General features: G+C 36.7%; 1 protein-coding gene across 1 annotated transcript in view; it reads left to right on the top strand.

Moving 5' to 3' along the window:
* CSMD1 (CUB and Sushi multiple domains 1) overlaps positions 1 to 20,223 on the top strand; it is a 1,203,943-nt gene that overhangs the window by 1,022,446 nt on the left and 161,274 nt on the right. The window contains exons 37-38 of the mRNA XM_013299736.3: positions 6,223 to 6,327; positions 17,583 to 17,701. Coding sequence (XP_013155190.2) covers positions 6,223 to 6,327; positions 17,583 to 17,701 — 224 coding nt within the window. The remainder of the gene's footprint in view (positions 1 to 6,222; positions 6,328 to 17,582; positions 17,702 to 20,223) is intronic.

Below are 20,223 nucleotides of genomic sequence, written 5' to 3'. Positions count from 1 at the left end.
TCTTGATGCTTGCTGTGCAAGCACTGCTCAGCAATAAGGAAAACATCCCTGTATTATCAACACTAGTTTGGTCACGAATCCAAAGCACAGCACCATGCCAATTACTATGAAGAAATTTAACTCTGTTTCAGCCAGACCCAGAGCAAAAGGCTGTAACATTTTATATTAAATGCTAGTAACTATGCGGTATATTAAATTGGCAATGGAGAAGAATGAAATTATAGAACTTAATCAGCTTTAGCAGGTGAAATATTAGGCAAATAGATTGGACCCGTTGGATAAAGAACTGATAAAATGATCCATTTAACAATATTCCATTTAACAATACTCAAGATTCAAAACACTTTCTTATTCTATACTGAAAGTGTGTCATTTTGCTTTAGCTTAAAAGCCTTCCTAATTTCCATGGAAACTGGAAAAGGCAGGGGTTTTGTATTATAATTATTTCATTGGGGATAGAGTAGTACAGCTTTATAGTGGGTTTATGTCTTCTGTATAATGAATGTCAGATTTAAAGTGAATAATTGTTTTGTGTTTGGGAAAGATCTAATGAACAATATGTAAACATAACATGAAATCTGCTGTTCTCAGTATTGAACCAGTAATGTGACATTGAAACTGAATTCCAGGCATAATTTCATAGGTGGTAAAATTCAGAAGGTATCATTTCTCTCTTGCTAAATCTTGTACAATAACATTGTCTTCTGATTCACTCTATGAATTCATTTATCTTCTAAACATGCATTCAAGACATACAATTACTAAGAAGTTACTAAACTGTGCTTCTAAAATATGGAGTTGATTTGGAAAACTTAATTCACTGGAGTCTTGTTTCTTAAGGAAGACTTAACAAAGCTAGGCAACTATGCCATTTCCTTGTGTCAGGGCACAGTGGGGGCCAGCAGCTCCCTGAAATTGGGTTGCCAGGAGACATAAGGATGCTCTGGGGTGGCAGGGCAGGCCCTAGCAGCCAGGGCCCATCCCTCCACCCCAGCCAGAGGCAGGGCATCTGGGGGACACCAGGTCAGCCCCAGTCCCAGGCATGGGGCATCTCTCTGGGGACTGGAACAGGCTGAGGCCGGGCTGGGATATAGATCTAGCTTGATGGGCCCAGCTTGATGGACCCCATGGCTGGGCTGGGCTGGGCAGGGCAGGGCGGTGGGGAGCTGGAGACTAGCCCTGCTGTGGCATTACTGGGGGAGGGACTGGCATGGGGTCCTGGGCCATGGGCACAGTGGGGACAGGCAAGCCCCAGGGGGCTGGGCAGGGCCAGTAAGGGCTGTCTACTAGAGCAATCTGAGCCCTTATATATTTTCTTGTCCTTTTTGGATTAATCCTGGTGTCATCTTTCATTAGTGAATGGCAAAAATGTTAGGGCATTTCTCTTCTTTTTATGCTATGGTAATGTTTATGATGTGAGGATGCTATTTTAAGGGAAAGTGATAGAGGCTTCAAAAACAAAGTCGTTACAAAAATCCTGATACCATGTGTTAACAGATACAAAGATACCTTGTGCTTCTGTCTTGGTGGCAGAATCTTTTTTGTACAGGATTTTTGTACAGCCACCCTAGACAGAAGCTGCTGTGGCTGGGACTGGTGTGTTAAATGCCAAGAGGCATTATCTCCAAGCATACTTTTGTCGCATGCAATGGAATAGTGAGCCAGGTAGTTTCCTGTGCCTAATAGTGACAGGTGATGCCTTTTTGTCAGCAAACTGCTTCTTTTTAAGGCCAAGTTTCCTAGCTGACTCTAGACAGTGTTGAGAGACATTCAGAGTAAACGGAAAACTATAAAATTATTTTTGCTTTCAATAGTACAGGTTCATCAAAGTAGTGCTGATGGCTCATGAGCTGCTGTAGCATTTACAGAATACATACAAGTGTAGCAGGTTTTTGATTAACGAATGAAGCTTAGTTGCCTTACCAAATGTTTGAATGAAACAGGATCATTTATGAGAGAGAGAATTAATTCTTTTCATATTATTACTAATAAATTTTACAATGAGTAAACATGTTTCCAAGTTTACATAATAAAGTTATACCTGGAATATTTTAATAAAATTAAGGGACTGGGTGAACAGATCAACTCTTAATTCTCTCAATTGGGAAAGTCACAGTTTTTACAAACAGAATAGAATTTTACTTCCTATATTCAGAAGAAAAAAAATGAAAAAAAAAAAAAAAGAAAAGCCATAACTGGAATTGATTTTTCTCCTGTGGAGGTAATATACTTCATTGTTCATTTGGAAAAGTGATTTAAGTTCCCTGTTTTTCAAAACCCATTTTGATTTCCAAAAGCAGTTGAATTTATTTAAAAATATGTTAAAGAAAAAAGAAGTTTCATTAAATGTTAATCAGCTTATGTGCATGTGAAGTTTATCAAGTGTTTGATCTTCTGTGCTTGTCCTTAACAGCCATGGTCTCGTATTTTCCACTTCCTCAATCTAAAATGGGTATTTTCCTTCCAATAATATTTTTCTCTTCTAAAGCCTGCATTCATTATAAGGCTATGAAATTGTCAACTGAATTTAGAGATATTTTGTCCTTATAGCTAAGCAATGGAAGTACCTACATAAAGCCTGTCCCTTAAGCCAATAAGTCAAAACTTGTAAAACTTGAATAAATGTCAGGCACCCCATGAGTATTTTTAAATATGCTGTGCTGCCAATTGTGTCACAGAATGGAATTATGAGAGAGTGGAAATTCCTGGGATGAAAGGACAGAAATTCATTAATATGCCAAAGTCTGTCCTGTACTACTTAGTGAAGGTTATAGACACAGCTGAGTGAGAGGATATTCTTGACAAACAAGTCACTTTTTTCCTGAAAGTATTAAACCTAAACTTAAGACACAGAAATGAGCAAAAAAGTGGAACAAGCCAGAAAAGCAGCAGTATTTTAGCATATCTAGCTTGGGACCGGTGCTTCACTGGACTATGGTATATTCAAGCTAAAAAAAAAGAAAAGAGAGAGAAAGACTAAAAAGCTACAGCTCCATCTAAAATTGTAAATGCAGGTAATATCTGACATTCCTTTACGTATGTATATGTACTTAAATATGCGTATATACATGTATAGGCATATGCAGAGAAAGCATACAAATACAGCAGTCACTGAGGTTGACATCTGAACAATCTACTTTTATGATGGTAGTATAATTTAGAAATAAATAAGGTAAGAATGTGATCCCTGATCTATGTTTGTGCTAATCCAAGAAATGTGGAAAATTACCATTAATCTCCATTCTTTGTGATAAATTTCTTGGATACCTAGACAGCCTTTCCCATTTGCAATGTAATGTTCATGTCTGGAATGAGATACATTGCTCCTAGTTGTCATTGCTATTGAAAAGGATAGAGTACATAAATTTCTAAAATAAAATCATAATTAAACTTAAAGTAAAAAAAAATTGTCCTCATTCCCTTGTAAGCCTTTAGGGAGGCAAACATGCACTTACTGCCTCCTAAGAGTGTTCCTTGTTTTGCAGATTACAGCTTCTCAATCAAGAGGTTAAGTTGTCAATCAGACTCCAGTATCCTAACGTGGTATCCATCTATATGAGTGTTAGATGTCTACCATGGAGGTATCTGCACCTAAGCTGCTATTCATGAAATCTGTTCCTGCCTTTTAATTATTGTTTCTTTCTATTGACGATAAAGGAAGTCCAAAACATCTAGGACACTGTGGACACATCTGGTCACCACACTAAAATGTATCTTCCATGCTTCATATACCCAATCCAAGAAGAAGCAGATGTTGGCAAGTGGTCAGTAAAATTTCAGTTAGATCATAGAATCACTGAATAGCCCAGGTTGGAAGGGACCTCAAAAGATCATCTGATTCCATCTCTTTGTGGAAAAGGGAGTCTGGGTGAGATTATTTAGCATCTTCTCCAATCGCATCTTAAAAACCTCCAGTGATGAGGACTCTACCGTGTCCCTGAGGAGATTGTTCCAGTAACTGATAACTCTCACTGTAAAAAAAATAATCTTTCTTATATTTAAAGTGACTTGTAGTCATTACACTTATCTTCTTCATGTGGCTGCCTGTGAAAGAAGAGCCTCCATCCTCTCTGTAGCTGTCCTTTAAGTACTGAAACACAGTGATGAGGTCCTCCTTTGAGCCTTTTCTTCTTCAGGGAGAAGAGACATAACTCCTTCAGCCTTTCCAAATAGGGCAGGTTCTCCAGCCCTTTCATCATCTTCATGGCTCTCCTTTGGGACCCTCTTCCAGTCTGTCTGTGTCTTTCTTGAATTGTGGGGACCTGAACCGGACATAATACTCCAGGTGCAGCTTGATGAGTGCTGAGTAAAGTGGGATAATCACACCTCTATCTCTCCTAGTAATGCCCCTCTGGATGCAGCCTGGGAACCTATTTGCCTTTGCTGCTGCATCAGTGCACTGCTGGCTCATGTTCAGTTTGTTGTCCATTAGGATCCCCAGGTCCTTTTCAGCAAGGCTACTCCACACCCACCACAGATCCTAGCCTGTACTGGTCATTTTGGCTATTCCAACCCAGGTGCAGGACTTCACACTTGTTGTTGTTAAACTTCATACTGTTCTTGCTAGTCCACACTTTCATCCAGTCCAGGTGTCTCTGTAAAATGGCTGACACATCAAGCTCACTGCTCAGCTTAGTGCTATCAGTAAACTTGGTGAGGGTGCTTTCAATCCCATAATCCAGATTACTTATGAAGATGTCAAAACAGTGTGGGGACCCATATCAGTCCCTGGGGGACCCCACTTGTGACAGGCTGCCAGCCTGAACTATGTACGCCATTGAATGTGGCAATTATGAGAATTAAAATCTCTAGCTTCATTTATTTCTCACAATACAATAGGATATAATTTCTCATCTTACTGAGTATCACCCTCTAAGGAATTAAAAAACTGGTGTTAAATGTTAGCAGATCCTACGAAGGAACAGAACTGCCAGAAGAACACTTTAGTTCCATGAAGAGTATAATCATTCTGAGTCAACATCCTCATCCTTACAGAACAGACACCTTAAACATCCTTAAATAAATTTCAAATTCCATATAGATACTGTGAAAAGTCTTTCCTCCAGGAAGATGTTTCACTATTTTCTGTATTCCATGGTAAGTATTGTGTGATGTGAATGCTGTGTACTGTTTGTGAATTTCCATACTTGAAGCTTCCATGTCAGACCTTCCTTAAAGGGCAACCTCTCATCTTTTAGCTCCTCACCATTTATCTCAAGATTTTGCTTAATACAGTTTTAGGTTTAAAAGTATTTACCATTTCCTAGTTTAGACTGTAGACTTATGAAGGTAATTCTTTCCAGGGTTTCTTTTTAAGCCCGACTTTCAAGGTCATAACTAGTCTGCTCACAGCTACTACAGAAACAGCAAATGCCCCATAGGAAATGAAAATATTTCTTATGCAACCACCGTTGAAGTTCATTACCTACTTGATACTGTCTTTGAGGGCAATCATAGAAAATCATGTAATTTTTAGCCTCAGTAGGTGTTCCAGCTTTAGACAGTAGAATATGAGTTACGTAGTATTCATGTGGTAACAAAGAAACATGTGTTGGACTTCTCAATGCTAGTGGCAAAGAACATGTCCCGGGTGAGTGAGAAGCTTGTTGTGTAGCACACACTGGAGTCCATGGCACACAGTTTTATAATAGCTATTTCAATTAGATAAAGCTAGCATGTGGTGGGGGGTTTTGGTTGTGTGTTTTGGTTTTGGGTTTTGGGGTTTTTTTAATGTGTTGCACCTGCTTCTTCATTTCCTGTCATACCCTCAGAATTAGGACAAGCGGTTGAAATATTATTGTGGGAAGATGTGGAGTGGACACAAAGAAAAAATCTGGATGGCTCTTTTCTGTACTGTAGGTTTTTTATATGTGGAAAAAAGTCAAATGGCAGTTAAGCTTGTTCTCATAATCAAATCCTTTCCTTACATGATTTTTTTTTCTAGTTATGCCTCTTTTTTCTGTCCAAGTCAATAAAGTTTCATCTGAACATGATGGGATCTTGTTTTATTGTATGCACATAGCCTTTTAGTATCATGACTTGTGATCACAATTTTCTTGTCGGCTGAGGAGAAAACAAGGCATAACATAGCAGTAAGTTTGAGATTTCCATGCCTATAATGAGAAATAAATGAACCCGTCTGATTCAATCCTGGTGATGTCTTTTCAGTATAAAACTGATATATCAGCATGCTACAGTTTATTCCATAACTTATTTTTCTAGGTACAACTGTGCCAGCATTGTTGAATAGCACCTCCAATCAACTTTATCTGCATTTTCATTCTGACATTAGTGTGGCAGCAGCTGGTTTTCACCTGGAATACAAAAGTAAGGCTACTTGTTTTTTTTACGTTTGCTCAGGAAAGATGCATGTGAAAAGGGAAAGATAGAATTTATATTCTTTTGGGGTTTTTTTTTTTGTGGTTTCTTTTTCTTCCCTGACTACAGAAGTCTACTCAGTGTGAATTGATATAAGTGATATCTATTAAACTGAAATTTTAAATTAAGTGCCATTTCAACTTGCTGTAAACCAGCTTTCAAAAATTAGCTACATATAACAAATTAACCTGCCAATTCAGAAAAAAACATTTTAAAGATGTTTAATTATGGTGTGGTATTTTTTTTTTAACTTATTTCAGCTTAGTTCTGAAACTTGGGTAACAAAAAAAAGTAAGAGTTAGTTTCACTTTTTGTAAATAGATGAAACCAGAACAGATAACACGTTTTTTCCTATTCATACATGTATATGTTTGTTTCTTGGTGTTTTTCCTTTGCTTCAAATTCTTTTCCCTCAACAAATTTCTGTAATTAAAAAAAATAATAAAAAACTTGTAATTCCACAGCTACAAGAAAACACTACAGTTATCTTGGTAAATTGTTGGCAGTATGAACGAAATAACTGAAGAAGCTTAATGGCAAATTCTGCTATATATCAACTTTATGAATGTTTTGTGAGCAGCTTGGCTCTAGAATACAAAGGTCTGCTGTTATCAGCATCAATGGATGACCTCACATAATCATATTTAACTCAAGCATGCATGCTTGTATTATTACCTCTCTCAAAAACTTCAAGTACTATAGAATATACACATGTGCTTGCATTGTTTTGCTTTTAACTGGAAATAAGTATTGCAAAGAATATTCTAGTCTTCTAAAAATCAATGTGTTGATGATTTAAATCTGATGAATGCTTTGATGGAGGTCACAAAGTACATCCTCTTTAATTTTTGAAAATGAACATGCTCTATTTTCTTAAAAATGGCATTCAAGATTTTTTTGTGAAAATTGAGTTCATTTTTTTATTACATGCATTCCAATATTAATGTCTAAAACTGTTCATGTTGTTATTCGTCTTTTTAAGAAGTACATATAAGTAAATACATGGATGATTTTTAGTAAGCTCTATTTAGGATTGAGATTAAAAATTGTAAATAAAATATGAATATGTACAGAATTTTTAAAGGCTAGATTTTCAGCTCACAGCAAAGATTTTAATCTAAACATAATCCACAAAATAGTTTTATGTTTTCATTTGGTTTCCTGTTTATTTCAAGCATTCATGTGCAAGCATGTTGTAGGGTTTTTTGAATAAAAACATTCTAATGGTGATGTAGCATAAAAATATGATTATTACTACTGCAGGTATTTTTTTAGAACTTACTGTTTTGACAAGGTTATGATTTTCTTTTTCTGGGGAGCCCTCCTCCCGAGTTGGTCAGTCTTTTTTCCTCCTCAAGCCTTTCACCTTAACCTGCAGTGAAAGTATAACTCCATAGGAAATATAAAGAAGCACAAATTTATTCTAGGAGGTTGCTGCACAATGAACATTTTGAAGCTCATTTTTTTGTATTTTACTGTATCGGTTTTATTATCTCTGTGACTCCTGGTAAAAATGTGTTCTGTTAAGAAGTAAAAAAGTGTTTGGGAGCATGCAAGGTCACTTAGATTTATGCTTTTGTTTGTCTCCTAATTGCCAGTTCCACAACTGTGCTCTGTTTAAGTGTCTATTGACTTCAGTGGTGCCGATATTTCAAGGCCAGGTTTTTTTAGAAGTGCAACTCAGTACAGGTCAAGGTAGTAACATTCAGCATTCAAAGCTTAGTTAACTTCTCTCTTGATAGGCTGGCAGGAAAGAATTATTTCCTTTCTTAGGTGGCTATACAGTCTCTGCAGGGCTAGCAGGAGTGCCTCTGTGTGTGTCTCTGAATACAGAAACTGAGCAAATCCCCACAGCAAGAATTTGCTGTTTTATATTGAGCAGTCACCTTTTTAGATCAAGAAAGAAACAGAGAAGGAAGTACTCTTCTGTGTAACAAGATGCAGATATTGCTAGTGTTTGATTATGAATTCTAAAGCCTGTGATCATTCAGTCACCTAGCATTTGAGGCAGCATTGGAAAAATAAATACCTTTGGTTCAGAAGTCAATGTAAAAATTGGCATAAAAATGTCCTTTTCTTGAGGGGTTCTCTTACTAAAACAAACACAAAAATATGAAATGGTATGTTAAACATCAGATCAGATACTTGTGATAAAAGCAAAGAAAAAGGAGGGCTAGATTCATAGTCTATAAATAAAATACTTTGCAGCTGAAGCATTCATCTGTAGTGTAAGAGGCCTCAGCTCGGTTCTTTCATCATCTTAGAGAAATTTGAATGTCTTAGTCATAGCAGGGGTCCTCAATATCTACTTTTAAGGATGTTCTACTTAATAAGACAAACTAAGCAGCTGTAGAAGGATTTGTATCAGCATTCTAATTACCAGGAAGAATGGTCATTTTTTCAGGTTTAGCTTAATATTTAAACATTTTGTAAAAAGTGGCAGAGCACTAAAAACAGACCAGTGTTGTGAGGACAGAGGCATCTGTTTAATGTATATATTTAGAGGAGAGCTTGACTTGAATGGATGTAGGATGTAGGCAACTGGTCGCAATACTTAAGCGGATACATGGTTTTCAGCTCTTGTTCAAGTACATGTGTTAAAAGTTTATAGAATGTAATTACAGAAGAGAACTTAAGAGTTTGTAGCCTTTGCTGAAATTCTCTGTATACCTCTGTGATAAGGGTATTCTTATGAGTAGCAGCAATGTGGATTCAAATCATTGCAGGTAATTAAGGCCTTCTCTCTTACTTTTTTGAAGTTGTCAGTAGCCTGCTTTGCAGGAATCCGCTCTGTTGTCATCTTTCAGTTTGTCTTCACTGAGGACAGAGGAAAAGCAATGGATTCTGGACCCTGCACTAAAGAAAAGGCTTCTTCCCCCTTCATCAGTTCTACTGTTTATTGTAGCACTTCTCTCTTATTTTATGTAGTCACAACAAAAGAAAATGTAGTCATGTAGAAAAAATAATATTTAAAAGGTGAATAAAAAATTTCCACAAAGATTTATGTAACACCTCTTTCATTTCCTGTACAAAAAGCAAGCTGAGGGGACAGAGTAGGTTAGAGAGAGGAAGACAGAGCAAAAAATTGCTGGGAAATATTGTCAATAAGTAAGAGCTAGTATCAGCATAGAGTCATTTAAAAAATGCAACAGAATTATGACAGTTTATATGAACTGAAAAACTGACCCTTAGTTTTGTAAAAAAAAAAAAAAGAGAGAGAGAAAGAAATAATAAAAAATGACAACAACATAATCATGCAAGCAAACCAGAATTAATATGTATTTCTATACTTTAAAAGTCTCCAGCATAGCACTTCAGGAACGTAAATGCAGAGATTTAGGTATTTAATGTTGTTTTACCGATCAATATACAAGGACTTAATAGAGAAGAAAGACTCCAAAAGGTAAATTTTAACTAGTTCTCAGAGCAGTAAAATTGGTGGGCATACTTTTTGTTTCATTTTCAACTATGTCATGTTATTGTTCTTTAAAGTATTTTGCAATAGCAATTTGGTAGGTCTTCTGTGACCCTGATTAAAATTTAGTGATGATTTCATTTGAAGTATTCAGTTTATACTATGCTTTTTTTCTTACTTGGTAATGCCTTTATGAATACAAATGTACTTCTATATAGTTCCTGCTCTTTTGTGGAAAGGGAATAGCTTTGTTTATGAAGTTGTTTTCTTGAGTATTCAGTTCCTGTCAGTCAAAACAAACAATAAAAATTCCCAGTTGTTCTGGTTTTTCATCAGATTTCAGGGAAGTCCACAGAGATTGTGGCTTAATTTTAGATTCCAGAACAACAAACCAAAATACTAAACTTCGTGGCTACGTACATTCCTCATGGAATACAGCCTTAGAGTTCTTCTCCAGCTATATGTATATATTTCCCAGTTAACATTAATGGAAATTGTATGCATGCATCAGAGGACACTGGATCCTTTAATACGTTATCAGTTTAAAGGTTTTTTGAAAGACAAAAAGCTATCTGTCTTTGAAATTGTGAAAGCTGTAATACTTTTTATAAGGCAAAAATTTTGCAAATCCTCATTTCACATTGCATATTTTATTTTATTTTATTTTGGGAACCAGTGTTTAGTCCTAAAACATTCCTTTTAGCGATGTCTCTTTTTCTTGGCCTCTCAATTTGCAGGTTTTTTCTATGTATGTCTTTATTTTCATGGGAAGGATCTGGGCATTCTGCTCCTACAAACCTAAGTTCGTATATAATCTAAGCAGTGCATATGTTCCCTTTATAGCCTTCAAAAAAACCCAAGTCTTCCAGTGAATAGTATAATGTTATTTACTTTAAGATGTTTTTGTGTTAGGCATCAAGAATGTAGGTATGAGTTGGTTGTCCAAGTTGAGTGGTCATACTCAATTATGTTTGATCATGTCAATGATGACTTAGATGTTTTTGTATGTCCTTTGTTTCTTTGGGGAGAGGGGTGGTATTTGTTTTCAAAGTCAGATACACACATCCTCTCAAAAGAAATTATTGCTCAGTGTCTTAGAAAAATTTCATTTGGGTCATATAATTGTAAGTACTGTTAAAAACCACTGAATGGCATTCTTTCTTGTTTTCAGAAAGGCTGTAGGTTTTAAACTGGTTGCAGTAACCTATGATGAGAAAGCAGTAAAATTTGCAACAGGTAATGGTAGAAAAGACAGAAATTAGTCATTTGACTAATCCTTCATATGCATTATTTTTCCTCCAAAACTGTGGTAGAATAAGTAACATAATTATTTTCAAAACCACCAGCAAGTCCAATGAAAATGTGCTTTGTTGCATTTCTAATATATACAACAGTAGGAAGAATAAATATTCCTGATATTTGATTGTACTCATTTTAATCTTAATGAAGAAAGGAAGCAACTATCCGAATGGTATGGTTTAGAAATGTACCTGTTCTAATTCAATTGCATTTGTGGGCACTCATGATTCAAGCTTGGTCTTAAAATCTCATTTATTAATTCAGTAGTAGTTTCAATATTTTCTTTAATATGCAAACAGACAAAAAAAACCCTCTGGAAACAATGAGTATTCGCTCATATAGCATGCTGCTTGAACTTCTCAGTTGAAGTCAGGTTTGTTTTAGCAAGAACTGAATATGTGATGAATATAGACACGTAGGTTTAGGCCACTAATGCCTGTAAGTATATGTGTGAATATATCCAAATGTAATGATTAGAATTAAAATATTTCAGTAAAAATCCTGATGTATGCAATCAGTATTTTAATAGTGTCATCTAGCTTTATTGCCCTGAACTAGGATAGATGGCACAATTCAGCATCATTCTTTTTGTAAGCTTTTGTTTTACTGCTATACAAATCTGATGTAATATGTGTGAAAACATAAGCTTAATTTTAATTACTGTCTCCTTTTTTGAAGCTTTTCTATTGCATGTTTTAAAGTACTAAAGTTTCTCAGGAGCTGAAATAAAGGACTGGTAAGGGGACTAGAGAACAATGACTATCTTTTGCAGTACCTCTCTATGATAAAGATCTCTAATAAATTCAAAGACAAAACCAGACTAGCAGAGAAGATGTATTCTTCTAAGTAGCATATTGATTTTTGTAGGTCCAGATTAAGGTCCTTCATGCAATTCAATCTTTAATGAGGCTCTTCAGTGCAGCAATCTTTTCTTTTTCCCTGTGTTAAAGCAGGTGTGAATCATAAAAATGCCATTTTTAATTTAGCAGGTCCTGATCCTATCAGTATATCTATACAACTTACTATCTGTTGACATGAATCTGATCCCTCTTGCAGTAATTCATTTAAATAAGTGCATTTTTTAGGCTACTGTCTGAAGCATGCAGTTTTGGAAGGGACAGCTTGGGTTTTCATATATACCATCATCAAAATGTAAAGAACAACTCACTCCAGCTTGATGTTTGTAATATAATAAAGAACAGGATGTTTTGGTTAGCCACATAGGAGTGGGAGGGAGGAATGCAAAAAAGCAAGCCGGATGACTTCTGGTAAACCTGTCAAGAAATTCTTGTGCTGTTCAGTTTGCAACTCTCTGAAATAGACACTAATGGGCATTCACATTGTCAGATATGCCAGCAAAGATTTTCTTTCAGCAGCAATGGCAGTGATGCTTGGACAGAATTTGAGGTAATTGTAAGCATGTATATAATTATGTAAGGGAGGCCTATTTATCTTAAGGCACAGTGGAGACAGGAAAGTATTTAGGAGGCAGTAAGTGGGAGAAGGTCAGGAAGAGGGTTGTAATTCTTGACATTGATGTGCTCTCTTGTACTCCACAGCAGAAGCTGAGCTCTGAAGAGCATGCGCCAAGCAATCCTTGTTCTTGTTTGATTGCTTGGACTTGACATTTAACATGTTTTCCCTTTATTACTGACTGGTCACATCCAATCTAGTTTAATGTGTTTCAGAGTCTTGAATATTTAAGTTCTCTAGTATGTCCCCGGATACCAGAATTTGTTTGCTTTCTCTCGTGTTCTTTAGATTTTTGGACTGGTTCTTACCAACTAGTTATCTAACTGAACTAGGCTAGTATTATGTAATCACAGAATCATAGCATCACAGAATGGTCTGTAAGGGACCTCTGGAGATCATTTAGTTCAACCCCCTGCTAAAGCACGTTCACCTAGAGCAGATTGCACAGTCAGGTCCAGTTCTCAGTCCACCTCACTGTCCACTTATCTCACCCACATGTCCTGAGCTTGCCTATGAGGGTGTTATGGAAGACAGTGTCAAAAGCCTTGCTGAAGTAAAGGTAGACAACATTCACTGTTCTCCCCTTGTCTACCCAGCCAGTCTTTCCATCATAGAGGGCTATTAGATTGGTCAGGCATGATTTCCCCTTGGTGAACCCATGTTGACTGCTCCCAGTAACCTTTTCCTCCAGATGTTCAGAGATGACCCCCAGGATGAGCTGTTCCACCACCTTTCCAGGAATGGAGGTGAGGCTGACCAGCCTCTAGTTCCCTGGGTCCTCCTTTTTGCCCTTTTCAAAGACTGAGGTGACACTGGCTTTCCTCCAGTCCTCAGGCACCTCTCCTGTTCTCCATGACCTTTCAAAGGTGATGGAGAGTGGCTTAGCAGTAACATCTATCAGCACTTGGGCGTGCATCCTATCCGTGCCAATGGATTTGTGGGTGTCAGTTTTGCTTAAATGATTTCTAACCTGATCCTCCTCAACCAGGGGAAAGTCTTCCTTTCTCCCCACTTCCTCTCTTGCCTCCAGGCTCTAGGATACGTGAGGGCCAGCCTTGGCAGTGAAGGCTGAAGCAAAGAAGGCATTCAGTAACTCTGCCTTTTCTGTTTCCTTCATTACCAGGGCACTCATCATTCAGGAGCAGCCCACATTTCCCCTAGTCATCCTTTTCCTACTGATCTACTTGAAGAAACCCTTCTTGTTGTCCTTGACCTTCCTCACCAGATTTGATTCCAAATGGATCTTAGCCTTCTCATTGCCTCCGTGCATGTTCTGACAGTGTTCCTATATTCCTTTCAAGTGGCCCATCCCTTTTTCCACATCCCATAAAATTCCTTCTTCTGTTTGAGTTTTTCGAGAAGCTCCTTGCTCACCCATGCAGACCTCCTGCCCCCTTTGCTTGATTTCATACTTACAGGGATGCACCTATCTTGAGCTTGGAGAAAGTGATTCTTGAATATCAGCCAGCTCTCTTGGACCTCCTACCTTCTAGAGCCATAACCCATGGGATTCCTCCAAGCAGGTCCTTGAAGAGGCCAAAGTCAGCTATCCTGAAATCCAGGGTTGCAAACCTACTTACTGCCCTGCTTCCTCCATATAGGATCCTGAACTCCATCATCTCATGGTTGCTGCAACCAAGGCTGCCCCCAACCTTCACATCCCCAACCAGTTCTTTATTTGTGAGTACAGGGTCCAGAAGCACACTTTCCCTTGTTGCCGCCTCCACCATCCATGTAAAAAAGTTATCAGCAATGCTCTGCAGGAACCTCCTGGACTGTGTGTGCCCAGCTGTGTTGTCTTTCCAGCAGATGTCAGAGTGGTTGAAATCTCCCATGAGAACCAGGGCCAGTGGTTGTGAGGCTACCTCCAATTGGCTGTAGAAGGCCTCGACTTCTTGTTCCTGATCAGGTGGCCTGTAGTATACACCCACAACAGCCATGTTGGGCTGCCCTTTAATCTTTACCCATAGGCTTTTGACTCATTCTGCATCCACCCCTAGGGAGAGCTCGACAAATTCCAGTTGCTCCCTCCCTTAATGTTTAAAATTATGGAAGATGAGGATTCAGAATAGTATTTGCTTCTGTTTCCAACTTTCTCTTTGTTTGGGGGAAAGTAATATTGCTTCCTAATGTCAGGTATATCAAATAAATTAAATTATGAGTGGGTTTTGCATACTATTTGGTGATATTCTGATATAATATTCTATATTATAAGTTTCGTCATCAGACCAAAGAAGTAGTATGTACAAAGTATAAGCAGCTAGCAGAGAGACGTTTTTACTGAATTATTAAAATCTGTTAAAGGTAAAATACATAGTGTAATACCATATATAACAGTTGCAGAGAAAATAACTTTGAAGATTTTCTTTTGATCTTAGTCTAAGTTATGTATGCTATTTAACTAATGATAGAAAGCCCTATATTACAAACACATTATTAGTATCGCTATGCAGTTACTGTTATAAAACTGTTTATGTGACTCAGAAAAATCTGCAAAAGAAACTTTATTCATACACATCTAGAGTCTGCAGGCCTGTAACTGTCAACACACAGGAGTGCTGAGTTCAACCAAAACACAACTTTATTGGTGACAGAAAGTGAACCTCAAATTTATAGTCACAGAATTCAGCAAGTACATTGCTATCTATAAGCAATTTTGTCACAATGTCTTTTTTTGGTGCTATTTTATTTAATAATGGTGAGTTTGGTGCAGACCTATTTAAATTTTAACTTCTATTCAAGAGTGAGAACATTAAAGCAAAGCAGACATAAAGCTTGATTCATTTATGTTGTCTCTGAACACTGGGTTCTCAAAGTGGTAAACAACAGCCTATATACTGTAGTTTGAATTATTGAGATAAGATGTTACCCTTCACTTTAATGCTGGAGCAAAATGTTTGTGCAGATGCAGATCACAGGTATTGTGTACCTATACTCAAATAAATTTTCCAGACATGGATACATTTATGGTATTGTGGAATTCAGAGTGGTTGACCCAAAGAACGGTAATAGGAGACTGCAACAAATCCAAACCCACTGCAGTTAATTTTTATATCCTTATGCTTATTTGGAATAATACACTTCCATATAATGACTACAGATGGAGTCCTTAGTGGCCCCATGAAATCACCATAGCATAATTTGAAAGTTCATTATATTGGCAGAACACCAAAATCTGTAAATTCTGTGGCAGAAATTTCTGAAAATCTTTAAAGTATGTTTAGACTTAGTCGAGGGCGTAGGACATAGAAAGCACATACAGGATTATGGAGCGTGTTTCCAGGAAAGGAAAAAAATGTCTTGGCAATACCAATTCCAGGTGAAAGTGTAAAAGCTATTTCAAAATTCAGTGTGCTTCATCAGTAAAAATATATTCACTTCAGCTAAAACCTGAGCTGCAAAAAACTGACTGGAGGTGGGTGAAGTGGGAAACACGAAATTCTTATGTGTGTATTTAAGATTTGTAAGGCATTTATATTTGAGTGATGATAAGTAGATACATAAAGGCTTAGGGCATGAAGTTAAAACCTTGTCTGTATCAAAATGTGTAAGCAGCATTATCGGAAAGGAAATTGTGTTTCTATAGAAAGACTAGGGCCTCAATGAGTAATATCAGATATAATTTCAAGATGAACCATTTGCAACAACAAGACTCCAAAATGTCAGGTATCAGAGTAAAGCCAAATATGTAATTTCTGTACTAAACACTCTGTCAAGTTGCACTTACTGTCACTAAAGGGGTTAGATTTCACAAGAAGATAGTGAGAGTTGTTGCATTCATTTAGTTATTTTTTCTTACAAGTGAACTGAAGGACACTATTACATTCAGGAAAGTATTTTTTTAATCTGATTTTTACAGAATTTTGTGGTAATAAATTCTGTTCGCACACATTGTGATAGTGATTTCCCTTCTGTTCTGGCTGTTACAAATCATACTTTAAGAAAATACAGCAGTTACGTATTTATGTTTCAGTAGTAACATTATCTACTTAATAAAGAACTTCACAATTAAAAATATACATTTTATATTGTTTCAAAGAGAGTTTTTAATGTTATAAGGGGAAGAAGATTCTGTCGTCAGACCAACCAATTCTGCTGGTCCTTCTGATTGCAAAGCACATCTTAAAAGCACAGAATTGTTGAATCTGATCAGCAGTTTCTCAACTCTTGTTCATTTGGAGCATTTTAGCTTAGATAGCAGAGATGACATTTCATTTTCTGTTGTACTGACTAACAAACTCCTTAGATAAGCACCCAAGGGGAAAAAAAAAAAAAAAAAAGTCATATGCACTTGACAAAAAGAAGCTAGTACTTCATGTTGCCAAATTTAGGTGAACACATTTGAGAAATTACTAATCATCATGAGTCTGTAAAACTAATCTGTTTGCTAACACCTGGCTTAAAAATAGTGAAGAGCAGACTGTCCTGTTACATCTACGCAAAGATTTAGTTTTGGGTTAAGAGTACTAAATTTCAGGTGCCTAAACTTCTTTATAGTCAATGGAGTTGTCTAAACTAGAGAAACACCCTTGGCCTTTAGTTGCCGCTCCAAAAGGCTCTACCATCTAACCTCAGTAATTCTGCTCATCTATTGCTGAAAAGAGAGAATATGCATAAAGTATATTCCCTCTTTCTCTCTCCATTCCCCTCACAAGGATAAGGGGGGAAAAAGGGAAGAAAAGGAAAAAAAAAAAAGGCTCTTTTAATATTAATATACTAGAAATATTGTACTGGTTGAAGTCAATAGAATGTCATAGTATGTGACCGCAACATGACATAGCAAGTGGTACAAGTCACAGTATGTAATCTTTGTGCTTCAGTCATACCGTTTGTATTCTGTAGGGCAGTTCTTAAAACTTCTGTGTTTTAAACAGTTTAATGTTGAAATTAATTTTTAATTATTATTCTCTCAGATAACCCAATGCCATGGAAAGAATTCATTAGAGCAGAGAATATCAATGAAGAGCTGTTGTCCACTTATCTATGTTTTTACAATGTTTGTGTTTACTTTCCTCAGCTGTAGGCCTTGCTGCCTGTCCAGAACCAGTAATTCCTAGCAATGGGATCAAATCAGGAGATAGATATATGGTGAATGATGTTTTGTCATTTCAGTGTGAGCCAGGATATACATTACAGGTATTTCTTTCTTCCTTTTTCTTTGAATTGTACACTGTTGAATAATTGCAACCGTATGTTAATAGACCCACCCAAAACTTATTTTAATGAAGAGTCTGTAGAGTGTCCATAGAAGTGATTCAAGTAGAGCCTGTGTGAGTCACTCCCACATTTTACAGCTATGAATATGTAGCAAGTCTGACCCTCAGTAAATCTGGTATGGTAAATCTTATCTTAGATTAACATACCATTAAGCAGTAAAAGACATCAAAATGGACAAGAAATAATATAGTTAAAATGTTTTCTCTAGAAAATTATTTCACTACTATGCTTATTGAAACTGTACTGTGTTTTTCAGTCTCTGGAAGTGGTTCATCTAGGTGAAATTTTAACCACAGTGATAGAAATACATCATAGGATTTCATATTCTGCTCAGAAATTTTAGAATTCAGTTGCTAAAGTAAATTTTATTCATTTTAAATCTACTTTTAAAAATCTTTCAGGGAAAGAAGTACTACAAATTAGTTCACAGTTTGGGGATGTTCACTGTTCACACACTGGTTCAGTTTCCCATGGTAGACACGTAATTGAGCCGCTGTTTGTAAATGTCACAGTACTACATAAATCTAAGACTGAAAGCTTTTTTCTTCCCTCATTAGTTCCTTTAATTCACTTACATATATTCCACCGCTGGTGTGATACATTGAAAACATGTAAGTTCAGAAGCTTTTGGGTGGTACTAGCTCCTACTCAAGACAACGTAAAAGCATACCAGTGTATCAGAGAAAGCAAAGTGTCACTATTTCAGCTCCAGAGAATGTTAAAGTCATGGTTCCCTATTTGATGTTTGCCAAATCAGTGCTCCCTCCGCATATATAGGCTTATTCTTTGGTCCCAGCATTCCTTCCCATTCTCCTAAAATTCAGATAGGATTCAGACTGAACATCTTGGCTCTATGCTGGCTGTGGGAACACCTGTACTTGAAAAGTCTCTCTAGGTAATCATCAGTATGCTTACCTTTTCAGTCATGTATTACAAATTGAGGATCAAGTCTTTAATCTAATCCGTGCTTTTTACGTTTATAGCATGACTTGAAACGGCTTGCATCAGAAGCATCCCATATCCATTGCAAAAAAGATTCTGTCATACAGGTATCCTACTAATTAGAAAACGCTCAAGACCTGTGCACAGTAAAGCCTGCTCTACCCATACTGAGCACTTTGAGGATTGCTTACAAGCCAGCTGATCATTTATATATAAACAAGTTTAAGTTTCCCTTTCCAGCAAAGAAAAAATTAATATTATTTCAAAAATACTGTAAAAATCTTTAACCTTTGGACTTTATTAACTTTATTTTCCCTGTTTGTTTCTCTTACATCCTTTGTAAGTAGCAGTAATATCAGTAAGAAAATGAGATATTTGATACCATATCTTTTATTATTTGGGCCCTTAAAAAACCCTGTAATTTAAATAAATAAATAAATAAATAAAATGGACTCCTAAATAGATTCTGACATATTTAAAGACTGCTAATGAATGATTAATGTTTTTCTTCTTCAAACTAATGTTAAACTGAGTATATGATGAAATGCTGTATTCTGCATATGTCTATGTTGCTATAGCCAAGGCAAAGGTATAGGAACTGAAAACTGATTTTCAGAACTATTGATTTGTTAGAATGGGGTGCTGATATGCTTTTGGCCTAGGTGAAGTATCACAGTTCAGTAATTATCACAGGCTAGACTATTCCTGATAGACAATTTGCATTGTGACACTGTTCTGGAAGAGAATTCAGAAGAAAAATTTTAAGAAGGTAGGTATACAACAGAATATGCATTTGGCCTCAAGGCTAGAAAACAAGCCCAAGCACTCCCGCTAGTACAGATGTAGCTTATATGTTCTTACAGTTCTTTTTTGTATGCATTGAGATAAATTTATTGTTATCCCTAGACTCAGGACAGTTTATTTCAATGTGGAATCTGTCTGGAAGTCAGCCTATAAACCTGGTTACATGACAATAAATATAATCGTATTTCCAGAGTTGTTAGATTAAATCAAAACTAATGTCTTTTTTGCTTCTTTGAGAAAGATTCCTATTTTGAATATTTGTGGAAAAGTTGTGTGGAATTCTTTCTGTATTTTTATTCAGTTCTACCTTATGGCAAAAGGATCAGGATCTAATGGTGATGCTGGAGGACTGTCATATAATTGCAGTTCATATAGTTGCTAATAGGTGCTTAGTACCTCATTGCTGCAATCCAGGCCACAGTTTCTGAGCCATTAAGACTGGAGTATATATAGGCCAACACGTGATTGTTGGGTAAACTTGTACCAGCTATCTGACTGAAAAAAAGTTAAAAACTTACCCTAATGGTGCTAATGGTTTCCTCTGGAGATGGAATAGCATCTAATCCAATCTAATCCATCCAAAAGCCAGCTGTCTAATCTGAATCAGCCTAAAGGCTTTCATTGTGACACTAAACAGCCACACAACTCCAAGGGATGATTCATACTAAGATTTTGTGTTAGGACAGGTGCCTTTG

This window comes from Falco peregrinus, chromosome 7 (genome assembly GCF_023634155.1).
Source record: "Falco peregrinus isolate bFalPer1 chromosome 7, bFalPer1.pri, whole genome shotgun sequence".
Lineage (NCBI taxonomy): Eukaryota > Metazoa > Chordata > Aves > Falconiformes > Falconidae > Falco > Falco peregrinus.
This window is presented reverse-complemented; position numbering and strand designations above follow the sequence as displayed.